Genomic DNA, 12,433 nt, shown 5'->3' with positions numbered 1-12,433 from the left:
AAAGGACAGAGATATTCCAATGATTCTATTACATCGGGTTCTTTGGTGAACAGTAAATCTAACCTTGCTGGTGTGTCCTCACCTCGAAACCGTGTCTCTTCTTTGACCCATTGCGTCATCACATTATTCATTATTATATTTAATAACATAGTGCCCCACGAACCCTCGCCGCCTCCCGAGTACCATTCCTCCCAGTTCACCTCTTTACAATTAAAGTCACCCACCAAAATTATATTACTGCTTTTCTCAATTATTTTTTGCAAGTAGCTAGCCATATCTGACAACATTTCATGGTATTCGTCATCCTTCCATGCTCTCGTCTTTGGGGGAACATACACTACCGCCATATGTCTCTTAACATTCTCTCCAGTTTCTAATTTCATATATATCACTTCAGCCCTGCCTTCTCCCATTTCTACAGTATCTACATTTATGTTGTTCTTCACTGCTATCATCACTCCTCCTCCCTTTTTTTCTTTTCTGTCTTTTCTCCACAATTTGTATTTACCATCTCCCAAATGAACATCAATATCTTCTCTTAATTTGGTCTCTACAAAGCACATGACATCAGGTTCATGTTCTCTCAAGAAATCATTAATTTCGATCCTTGTCGATATGAAACCATCAACATTAGTATATATCACCTTCAAATTATTTTTGACATTATTAATACCCTCTTCTCTCCTACTCTCTGTCCGTACCACTTCCTCAACTTCTGTGTGTCTGTGTGTGTGTGTGTGTGTGTGTGTGTGTGTGTGTGTGTGTGTGTGTGTGTGTATAAGACTAAAGTGTGTAGCTCGTTAATACATTCCATGGTGCCTTCATAACATGTGCCTGTGTGTGTGTGTGTCTACTGATTTGTGTGTGTGTTAGTGAGTGTGTTGGTGTCACTGGAACCAGTAAGAAGTGTTTAACATTATATTATTTCAGTATGCATTTGTTGAGTCAGTGAGGTAGCTACTTGATAATTAAGTGAAGTTTTGTTTAGGAAAAAGAGATCAGTTCCCCTTACAGTTTGGAAAATATGCAATGCATTTTATATAATTTTTTCATCTGAAAAAGTTTCTGAAGAGTTCTTAGTTATTTTTATGGCCAGATTACCTCACTACAATGTGATATGATGCATCTTAATGTGATTTCAAATTATGAGCTCAAAAAAGAAGATATGTTTGGATATTTCCCTTTATATACGTATAACTTGGGCCACAAGTGCCCAGTATTTTTTTTGACATTTTTTAAAAAACTTTAGTGTCCGAAGTTTGGCCAGTGTGTCCAGAGACAGGTGCTATTAACCATTCTCATGTTTAAAGGGCAAATACTTGGATGGCTGAAGTTTAGAAGAGCTGTCCGAAGTAAGGAAATTTGTTCCTAACTTCGGACACTTAAAAAAAAAAAACACACACAAGTTTAGCATGGTTAATTTTTTTTATTATATAGATTCAGTAGGTACTGTCCCTGGCTACCACATGACACCAACAGGGATAAAATTGCAACATTTTACACAGAGATATTCATTAAAACACATAAAAAATGTCCGAAGCTAGGGTGTTTTACGGTACCGGACCTCCTACTGCACGTGACGTGGTGTGTCCCAGCTTTTTCCCATGGTGTACTGGTGCAATATTATACCAAATAAGTGTCATGTATCTTATGTAACAAAGAACTATTCTAAACCGCTTTGTAGTAGATCTGAATGGAGTAAATTATATATATCAATAATAATAATAATAATAATAATAATAATATAATAATGATAATAATAATAATAATAATAATAATAATTATCATCTACAATACTAAAAGAACAAATTACAAAACTCACAGAGAGAGGAAATTACCTCTCAGTCAAAAAAGTATTTGAAAGCATCTTCAGGCGTTGTAAGGGGTGAGGGACCTAATGCAGAATTTGTGCCTCAGAACTGTGCAGTGAAGCGTGGTTTTTCTTCCGGCCGCTTATCACTGAATATGTCCGACACCAAGCACCTGCCTCCCTCCACAATACGTTCCTCAATATCACTCGTTTCGTCACTTATTTCACTGCTTGAGAGGTCGTCATCACTCTCAGATCCACTATCACCTGGTATAAATTCAACACCAGAACTGTCACTGAGCTCCTCCGCCATGTTGAGAAAAAAACGGCAGAAAAAACAGAAAAAAAAAAATGCTCAACACTCCCCTCACTGACCAAAGTAGGCAACTGATTGGTTGAGCTGGCTTGCTGATAGATCATAGACGTCACATAGTCCCTAACCGAGAGTTCCCTGTGATTGGACGAGACCAAAAAGGGGAGGAGCTAAAACTGGACTAATAGCTGTGTCCCGCATTCTGTATCAACGCCTGGAAGCCTGGGCCAGCTGCTCTTTACTTCCCAGACTCATCACAATAATTTGATGTCAGGAAAACGTCATGGCCCTGCCGACCGGATAGATCATGACGTTGTATTTACGTCATGGTACCGAAGGGGTTAAGAGGGCTGGATGGTGCCCACATCTCAGCCTGGTCAGGTGGACCCTGTCCTCACGAGGGAGATAGGATTTAGAAGGGTGGATGTCAGGAGGCCGTGCATGCAGCTGAGTGTTGTCTTTAAGTGACTGAATGGAGCGGCGAGTGATCTGAGTGTGGATATGCTTCTGGAAGCTGGTCTGAGGTGGGCGAGGGGGGAGAGATGACAGTATTTGTGTATGGTATCGTGTGCTGGGTGTTGTTTTGATATTCCATGGTGTGGGTGGATGTGCTGCCATGTAATATAGTGGATGTTGTGGGTTTGTGGAGGCTGCAGCAAGAAACTGGGTGCCTCTCATGTCTAGGTGATCCTTGACTTTGAGGACTTTGGGTTATTGATGTAGGTGGTCTGTGGGTGTAGTAGCAGTGCAACCCTTGATTATTTTTAGGACCTTGTTCTGTATGGTCTGTAGAGTGTTGTAGTGTGTTTTGGTGAGGTTAGAAGCCCAGGCAGGGCTTGCATAATTCATCACTGAACGTATGAATTGTTTGTATACTGTGGTGGTGGTTTCTTTGTTGTGTCCGAATGTTGTATGGGCAAGTGACCTCAAAGCATTAAGTCTTGGTGTTATTTTATTTTTAATGTTTGTGATGTGTTGTTTAAATGACACTGATGTATTGTATGTTACACCAAGGATTTTGTGTGTGTGTGTGTGTGTGTGTGTGTGTGTGTGTGTGTGTGTGTGTGTGTGTGTGTGTGTGTGTGTGTGTGTGTGTGTGTGTGTGTGTGTGTGGTAGGGGAGTGTTGTTTATGGTGAGGTGTGGGATGTGACTGTTTTCTGTTGTCCAGTTTGTGAGAAGGGTCACTGTAGGATTGGCTGGGGCTATTTTGAGCCTGTTTGTGGTGAACCATTCTTGTAGTGTGTTGAGGTAAGGTTGAATGATGTGTGCAGCTGCGCTTGCATTTTGGTGTGTACATGTAAGTGTTATATCATCTGCATAGGAAGCTATGTGTATCTGTGGTGTGTGGGGTGTGGGTATGTCGTGCATGTATAGGTTAAAGAGTGTAGGGGACAAAATAGATCCTTGGGGGACGCCGTTTGTGAAGTTTCTGATGTTATAAGACTGATCGGCAAATGTTACGTGTGCACATCTGCCTGCTAAGTAGTTTGCCAGCCATCTTTTTGTGTTATTGTGCATGTTTGTGTTGAGTATTTTGTTTGTGAGGTTGTGGAGGGGGATGGCATCAAAAGCTTTGCTAATGTCTAATGTGATTAGGAGTGTTCTGTGTGGTGGCCTAGCTGAATTCATGCCATCGAAAACTCTATGTGTAAGGTCTGTACGAAGGGTGTTTGTGGAGTGTAGTGGCCTAAAACCGTGTTGTGACTGGGCTAGGGGAATGTGAGGTGTGACTAGTTATAGTACCAGTCGTTCAGTGACTTTAGAGGGGGTGCAGAGGAGTGTGATGGGGCGGTGTGAGGAGGGTAACGTGGGATCTTTGTTGGGTTTAGGGATAGTGATGATAATGCCATGCTTCCAGATGTTGGGTATTATGCTGTGTGAGTAGCTGTAGTTTGATATGTTGGTGAGTGCTTGCATGCCCTGTGGTCCAAGGTGTTTAAGGTGAATGTTGCTTATGTTGTCTGGTCCACAGGCAGATGAGTGCTTGAGGTTGTTAATGATGTGCTTCGTCTGGTTGTAAGTGAAAGGTGCAGAGTCTGGGTCTGTGGGGAACTGTCTCTTACGTCGGATGACACGTCGGTCTTCGAGATGGGGGTTTAGATGGCTGACTTGTGAAAAGTGATTGATGAGAGTGTTTGCTTGTTGTTTGTTTGAGGGTATGGTGTCTGTTGTTGTGATGGCAGCGTGTGATTGTGTGGTGCTGCTGTTGGAAAGTGCGATGCTGTTTAGTGTTTTGTAGAGTTTGCTGATGTTTGTTTTGTGGTCAAGTGTTTGGAGGTAATTTTTCCAGTTTAGTGTTTGCTGTTCTGATATTTTATTGTTTATCTGAGTGTTGAGTTCTTGTATTTGTGTAAAATGTCTTGTGTATGGGGTGTTGGGGAGTGTTGCATTGTGTCCCGTAGTCTGATGTGGCCTTGAATTTCTGGTGTGACGTTGGCATTGTGTCTCTTTCTGTTACCTGTAGCGATGTGTCTTTTGTCTGCGTTTTGTATAATTGTATTGAAAGTGTGCACAGAGGTGTTGATGTTTGTGACGGGTGTACTGTTTAGTGTTTCAAAATGTTGTTCTGTTTCAGTTACAAAGGCCTCCCAGTTGGCTCTCTTATAATTAGTGTATGTGTGTTTGTGGCCAGCTGGGGTGATTCTGGTTTTGGTAGTGATGATAACTGGGAGGTGATCAGGACCTAGGGTTTTGACCACTCTCCATGATATAGTGGGGGCGAGGTTTGGAGAGCAGAAGGTGATGTCTGGAGATGATGGGAGGAAGAGGGCTTGGTGTGGGCTATGGGTATGTTGGTCTAGATTGTTCAGTATGAAAAGATGATCTGTCTGGGATTGTAGTACCAGACCTCTGTCTGTATCAGGGTTGTTGACATGCCAGGCCGACGACTTGGCGTTGAAATCACCACCCAGGATGATGCTGGGTATGTTAGTGATGTGGTGTATCCGTGGAGAGTAATTGTGTGGTACTGTGGGGGACGACTGAGGGGGAATGTACGTGTTGGCGACTTATGTGTGATTTGTTACCAGTGTGTATTTTAACTGATTGTATTTCTGTTGTGGTGTCATGGGGGGAAAAGTGACTTTGTGTGTGCACTGGTATCTGCAAAGTTGATGGATTTGTGTACCAGGGTGATGAGTCCACTGCCACCACTGTAGGCCCAATCTTGTCGAATGGTGTGAAGTTATGAAATGTCGGTGTTTTCTGTGCTCTATGTAGTTTTGTTTCTTGTAAGATGGCAATTTGTATGTTCTGTTGTTTGATGAATTGTGTGAGTTCTTGTTTTTTGGTGTTTATGCTATTTATGTTTAACTGAAGGATGTTTATGTTGTGTGTGTGATGTGTGTTGGCTGCTGCAACATGGGAGGGAGGTGGTGTGGGCAGAGGGGAAGGGGTTGGAGGAGGTGGTGTGAGCGGAGGGGAAGGGGTTGGAGGAGGTTGTGATGGAGGTAAGGGTTGAGGTGGATCAGGATGGGTTGAAATGGGAGGAGTTGGGGGACTGGATGGTGTAGGAAGTATTGGTGGGTTTGGCTGTGGAGGTGTGAAGGAAGTAGGAGTAGGATTGGTAGGGGGGTTGGTGGGTGGGGGAAAGAAGCATAAGGAACAGGTCCAGGTGTCTGTGTAATGTTTTCTGGATGCAAGTGTTGTGCAGGTGTAATGAGTCCAGTTCTTGCAGGAATTGCACTGAACTGAACCCTTTGTCTGTCGGCTCGTCGGGATTGGTTTTGAGCATGTTGGACATATGTATTTGTTGGTAGGTCCTGGATTGCTCTCAATGTCCCCAGTTAGAAGTCGTCGAGAAATGACAGACGGGGAGTCATTTCTCGGTGTAGAAAAACAGTGTTGTTGTGTGTGTTGTGTTGGGAGATGTGGTACTTGCCTGGGCGACTGAAGCCACTCCCAGGTACTCGAGCCCCGTGAGGGGCCGGGGGGGGGGGGGTTGCGGTGATTTGGCCTCTATGCTGTCCTCCTCTTCTCAACAGCCTCTGGGGGGTAGACATACGACGAAAATGCCGCCACTCAGGTGCCATGTGAACAAGAATTTTTCTGAACACTTTTCAAGTCATCATATTTAAAACTTTTTTCACTCTTGAGCTGATACTGGAGGGGACTTATAAATAAAACTGTTAATCCATTCATCATACTTGAATTTCTTAACTCCTTAATGAATTAAACAGTGTCAGATGAGATCAGCTATGTCAACCGTTTACCTCATTCAGCATACTAGAAACTCTTCCCTCCACAATGATTTAATATATGTCTGGTAAGACTACTCTTCCGAGCAAACTGCTTACCACATTTATCACACTTCAAATTCTTAACTCCTGAATGAATTAACAAGTGTTTGGTGAGACCACCCTTCAGTGTAAATCGTTTACCACAATCATCACACTTGAAGTTCTTCACTCTTGAATGAATAAAAAGGTGTCTGGTGAGATCACTCTTCTGTGCAAATCGTTTACCACATTCATCACACTTGAAATTCTTCACTCCTGAATGAATTAAAAGGTGCCTGGTGAGATCAGACTTCTGTGAGAATTGTTTTCCACATTCGTCACACTCAAATTTCTTCATTCCTGAATGAATTAATAGGTGCTGAATAAGACTATCCATTTGTGCAAATTGTTTACCACATTCATCACACTTGAAATTCTTCACTCCTGTATGAATTAATTGGTGCCTGATGAGATTAACCTTCTGTGTAAATAGTTTACCACATTCATCACATCTGAAATTCTTCACTCCTAAATGAATTAATACATGTTTGGTGAGATCACCCTTCAGTGTAAATCGTTTACCACATTCATCACACTTGAAATTCTTCACTCCTGAATGAATTAATAGGTGTTGAGTGAGACCAACCTTCTGTGCAAATAGTTTCCCACATTCATCACACTTGAAATTCTTAACTCCTGAATGAATTAATAGGTGTTGAGTGAGATCAGCCTTCTGTGCAAATAGTTTCCCACATTCATCACACTTGAAATTCTTCACTCCTGAATGAATTAAGAGGTGCCTGGTTAGATTAACCTTCTGTGCAAATCGTTTACCACAATCATCACACACGAAATTCTTCACTCCTGAATGAAATAATAGGTGTCTGGTGAGATGATACTTCCGTGCAAAACGTTTATCACATTCGTCACACTCGAAATTCATTCCTGAATGAATTAATAGGTGTTTAGTGAGATCTCTCTTCTGTACAAATTGTCTACCACACTCATCACACTTGAAATTCTTCACTCTTGAATGATTTAACAGGTGTCTGGTAAGACCATTCTTCTGTGCAAATAGTCTACCACATTCATCACACTTGAAATTCTTCACCTCTGAATGAATTAATAGGTGTTTGGTGAGATCACTCTTTTGTGCAAATAACTTACCACAGTCATCACACTTGAAATTCCTCACTACTGAATGAATTAATAGGTGTTCAGTGAGACCATTCTTTTGTGCAAATAGTTTACCACATGCAACACACTTGAAATTCTTCACTCCTGAGTGAACAACTGCATGCCGGATAAGACTGTTCTTAAAAGGAAATGTTTTGCCACACTCTGAACATCCGAACTGTTTAACCTCAGCTGAAGACACTGCATCCAGGACACTCTCATTGTCACTGAGGAACATTTTGCTATCCACCTCACACTCTAACTTTACATCTGTTTCTTCCTTTACCACTTCCATTATTTTGTCATCCACCTTGCATTCTAAATTTACATCTGGATCTTCCTTTACCACTTCCATTTTTCTGTCACCCACCTCACACCGTAACTTTAGACCTGGTTCCTCCTTTACCACCTCCAATATTTTGTAACCCACCTCACATTCTACATTTACATCTGGTTCTTCCTTTAGCAACATCATAAGATTCTACCAAACTCTCTTAATTCCTGCCATAAACTACTCTCCACTGAATAATATTGCTGATAAAAAGGTCATTATTACTAAACAGTAACTGCTTCTGCACCGGCAAATGCTACGTAACCATATTTTAAAATAATGAGTTCACTGCCGAATCTTAACCCATGGACGCCGGCCTAAAATCTGCTTACGCCTCACCTCAGTATGAAAAGAAAAAAAAAAAAAAAGCTTTACCTCTAACCTTAATATCTTAAAAAATATACCAGTTAGGGAAATGAATTAAAGACCATATTACACACCAACTCTTCTTCTTGCCAATGAAAGTATCCCCAGGGCTGTAGGCTGTTGCGTTGATGAGTAGTGACAAGAGGAAGAGGACTCATTTTTGCTGCGAGAACAGGAAGTGTTCATATGTCTGCACACAGCCCCCACTATGGCATAGCTGTCAACATGATAACTTCTCCATGACTAGATAAACTTGACACAGTGATGTCCAAGGCATGCCCTATGGCACTATCACTGAGTCCATTCCTAGTATCGCTGGAAAGAGGCTTGGCAGCATGGATGTGGCAAAAGTCCACGTAAGGCAGGAATGAAATTGGACAAGAAAGGTTAAGAAACAATTGTCCTACACCCGGTAGTCACAAAGACGACTGAGGAATGGTTAGGTGGGCTGCTGGGAGTATCCCCCGAGCTTTTGGTGATGACATAAAGTGGTGGCCACTTCAAACTCTACCAGGAAAACAAGTGCAGTTCCTACTGACACCAAGCACTGCCACGCCACTGATTTTTTGACAGTTCTGACTAACATCCGGCGCCACCGCGCCACCGTTTTAGTGACAGTTCTGACTGACACCCAGTGGTTAGGGGTTAAGCTGTTAATGCAGTCTAAAATATAACTGGGTTCCTATTTTTACCAGTTCTTATCCAGTGTCTATGCAGCCGTTGTACAGCAGTAAATGCAAAGGATATCACAACAGCTAAATGATCCTGATCAACTACCACTCATCAAATGATTTATACTTCTAACCATGAAAGACATTATGAAGAGAGCATAAGCCACATATGTTTGGAGGAGGTACCTCATGTAGGATGTACTGAACTGAGACAACACATGTGCCTATATATCTATTCACACTCAGGCGGCTCCCTGATGACCACAGTGCTTGTGTTGGCTCCACTGATCTGATTTCAGCAGTGGACCTGAAACAAGAGCTGCCATTAGACAAGAATTTCCATGAATCTGAAAACACTGCTCAATGAGCCCTCATTTTGCATGTATCTTGTATTTAAAAAAAATAAATTTGCATTTTAGCGAGAAAGTTAGTACAGAAATTTGGAGAAACAGTGAAGTCAAAATGACTGGTTAAAAGAGTGGGAAAGTGAGGCTGGTATGGTGACGAGTAAGTGGCAGCAGAAGTGTTAGGTATGGCAAGTAATTTAGAAACAAGGGTGGTCTAGGATGAGACCACGTTAGACGATAACGATGACTTCCAGGTAGCTAAGGGATGATGCAAAGTTAAGTAACAATTATTTGAGTGCGTCTGTCTATCTATCTAGAGCCAAACCATTATCCCACAAGGGGTGGCCGTTTGTCTTTGAGTTGAAGTTTTACTAGTCTTGCGGATAAGGCAAACAAACGTTCACTTTTTCAGGAAAGCATCAAAGTCTGCACAATTGTAGATTGGACCCATACAATAATTTTTTGAGATGGACCTCCCAGATTTTGGACCCTTGGTGGTTGCCATCTTAGATCTCAAAATTACTGAGTTTCAACCCATACTTTCTTCATGAACTCCAATGATATGACAGATAGGAACTAAATTCTAACTGCTAACCCCTGGTTTTTAGGATCTGGCCATTCCCGATGTAATTAACCAAGGAAAAACTGCCACTTCATCAGACTATTTAATTTTCTACATCAAAGTCAGTCAACTGAACCCCGTTCATTTTATGTGTCCTCTTTGTCCCTAAAAGGAAGAAATTATTACAACACTATTTTACTCACAGCTACAAGAAAGAGAGGCTGTAATATAGACAAACAGAATCAAAAATTGGTGGGCCAAGTCTACCATCTCTTTATTGGGACGGTTATTATTCTTTCCTTTCTTAAATATCGATAAGATTTATTTTACATCCATTTCATGTAGTTGTCCATCAAAACAAAAACAGCATTACAAGACACAAGTAACGATTCTTCGTTAAGAAATAGTAGCATTGCACGACTGAAGATCGTACGTTACGATCATAAACAATAACAAACTCACGTGTGTCTACTGCCCAGCTGGACCTGCTGTATAATGATCATGGAAAATTGTTGCATAGAAAAATGGACAATTTCTAGACTGAAGTTTTTCATGAGGTCTAGAGGAATACCCTGTTCAAGGTATACAAAACCCCAGTTGGGTAGAGTTTTTGTACGGTATTTTGGAGCCCTTGGCATCATCAGATTTTAGCCGGCGGTCTCGTTGCTGCAGGTTTTCGGCTTTAAACATTGTACAGTTTTCATATGAAAAACTTTGCAGATTTTCTTTGGCATTTTGGAGATGAAGCATTGTTCTTTTAGAAAACTAAATTATATGGTTTTCAAACCAAAGGTGCAGCTAGAGACTTGTAAATATGTGATGAATGCTGTCACTCCCAGTGTACTTTCACGGCTTCTATAGTAACGTTTTCCTGCATTTATCGCACTAAAGCATATCTAGGAAATTAGTATAACTACTAAAGAATAATATGAAGAGCTTATGTAAAGTATATCAGTAACTATTACAGGAGAGATTTTTAAAGATATGCTAGTTCTGTGGTCTCTGCATGAGTAGCCCAACTTCAATACTGACCTAGCTGGCGATTAATGGCAACTCTTGAGTTAGTGACGGTGGGAATTGAATGGAATGATTTTTGATCCGGCAGAGGTTGGCCATCTTGGACTTCAAGATGGCTGCCTATGAGCTCCTATTTTCTTCAATAACTGCAAAACTAAGATAGAAACATAATTCCAACGACTAACCCTGTTTTCAGGGTCTGGCAATCCAATGGAATCATTGTCCCATGTGGAAGAGGTCGGCCATCTTGAAATTCAAGATGACTACCTCCTGAAGCTCGTTTCCATTATAATTCTGATACAATGACAAACTTCCATTGCATGCCTTTTGGATCAAATTCAGATATTAAAACAATGTCCATAACAGTCACTTAATGACGTACACGGCAAGTTAGCCTTGTAGCACTTAATTCCTTTTGCACGTACAGGTAGTTTTACAGTGGCAGCTGATTAACTCTGAGCAGGCATCCTGGACAACTGGTAACTTTATCCATACAGGGTGCCAAGTACTGTCAAATTTCTGCCAATCCCAGACAGATGATGGTGGGAGCTCTGGTCAGGAAACTAAAGCTTGGCCCCAAACATGTCCAACCTGGTACAATGCTCTTTTGATACGGTCCTCAAGAGCATCAACTGTGGGAGGAATATGTTCAACTGTCCTTACCCTCTTTGTGAATAAGAACCGGCACACGTTCAGATTTCAAGTCCATTGTCCTATCATATACTATTGCCATGAACCGTTCTAGTTTGTGGAGTTCACTGGAGACAGATGCAGGTTTGGTGGACAGAGCAAGAAAACTGACTGTGATGTCAGGAAACACCTCTCATGCTTTCCAGGATGTCACCTTCCCTTTGTTGGTAAAGAATGACACAGTATTACAACCCGTGATGGCAAGAAAAAAGGCCAATGTCTGCTTTCCTTCACCCAAGAGCTTATAAAACCAATATGCTACAACCAATATCTCCTTCCATTCTCTATCCACCCAGCCATCCTACTCAACTCTTCTGCCCAAAGACCCCAACACCCATGGATCCAACTACTTTAGCACCATAAACTCAGTGTACACATACATGAGCATACCAACTGATATAGCTTTTGTGTGTCTTGTAGGGTGGACTTGAGAATGAACACTAATCTTGTAGTTTCTGACCAGGAAGAAAATGGTATACAAGTACTTCATACTCAATTTTGCAGAAATGGCCTCTCATATATTATGTAGAGAAGGGCCACACATGTTGGGCTATTGTGATATTTCAGTTTTCAGTATTCACTTTCTAGATTCACTATGTTATACCTATCAACAGCTGGCTCTGAAAACATTTTCCAAACAGATTATTCAAAACATTAAGCCTGATTAGAATTATAATGAAGTTAACCCCTAACTGCCAGCTGACGCATATAGCCGCCACAATTCAGGGTGCAGAGCACCACCAGCTGACGGGATATATTGCAAGCACCTTCCCGCCACCCTTTGAACTCGCAGCCATTTTCTATGACAACCATAGGGTAGCTAGGTACCCAAGGTACCCCACTGACGCACGGCTCAGTCTGTACACGGCACCGGTAGAGTGTAGAGTGATGTCTTTCTTATCCTCCTCGTCCGATTCCGCCCCTCCATGTGA

The 12,433-nt window shown here is 41.6% G+C and overlaps 1 protein-coding gene across 1 annotated transcript; it reads right to left on the bottom strand.

Moving 5' to 3' along the window:
* Window positions 1-1,913: 1,913 nt before the first annotated feature.
* LOC145397672 (uncharacterized) lies at window positions 1,914-11,031 on the bottom strand. The gene is made up of 4 exons (XM_080270711.1): window positions 10,997-11,031; window positions 9,072-9,192; window positions 6,420-7,488; window positions 1,914-2,077 (listed from the first exon to the last, which is right to left on the bottom strand). Exons 1-4 carry the CDS (start codon window positions 11,029-11,031, stop codon window positions 1,914-1,916), a joined length of 1,389 nt encoding a protein of 462 aa, XP_080126837.1.
* Window positions 11,032-12,433: the final 1,402 nt, after the last annotated feature.

Source organism: Coenobita brevimanus, chromosome 42 (assembly GCF_032717465.1).
Source record: "Coenobita brevimanus isolate Jiangsu-jjx chromosome 42, ASM3271746v2, whole genome shotgun sequence".
Lineage (NCBI taxonomy): Eukaryota > Metazoa > Arthropoda > Malacostraca > Decapoda > Coenobitidae > Coenobita > Coenobita brevimanus.
The sequence above is the reverse complement of the archived record's forward strand: the minus strand, read 5'-3'. Positions and strand labels throughout refer to the sequence as shown.

Coding starts and splice junctions, on each gene's coding strand:
- LOC145397672 (XM_080270711.1), bottom strand. CDS start 11,031: ATGATTCCATTGGATTGCCAGACCCTGAAAACAGG. Junction 9,193..10,996: donor TGCCAGACCCTGAAAACAGG/GTTAGTCGTTGG, acceptor CTCTTGTTTCAG/GTCCACTGCTGAAATCAGAT. Junction 7,489..9,071: donor TTCAGTACATCCTACATGAG/GTACCTCCTCCA, acceptor TTTGCACAAAAG/AGTGATCTCACCAAACACCT.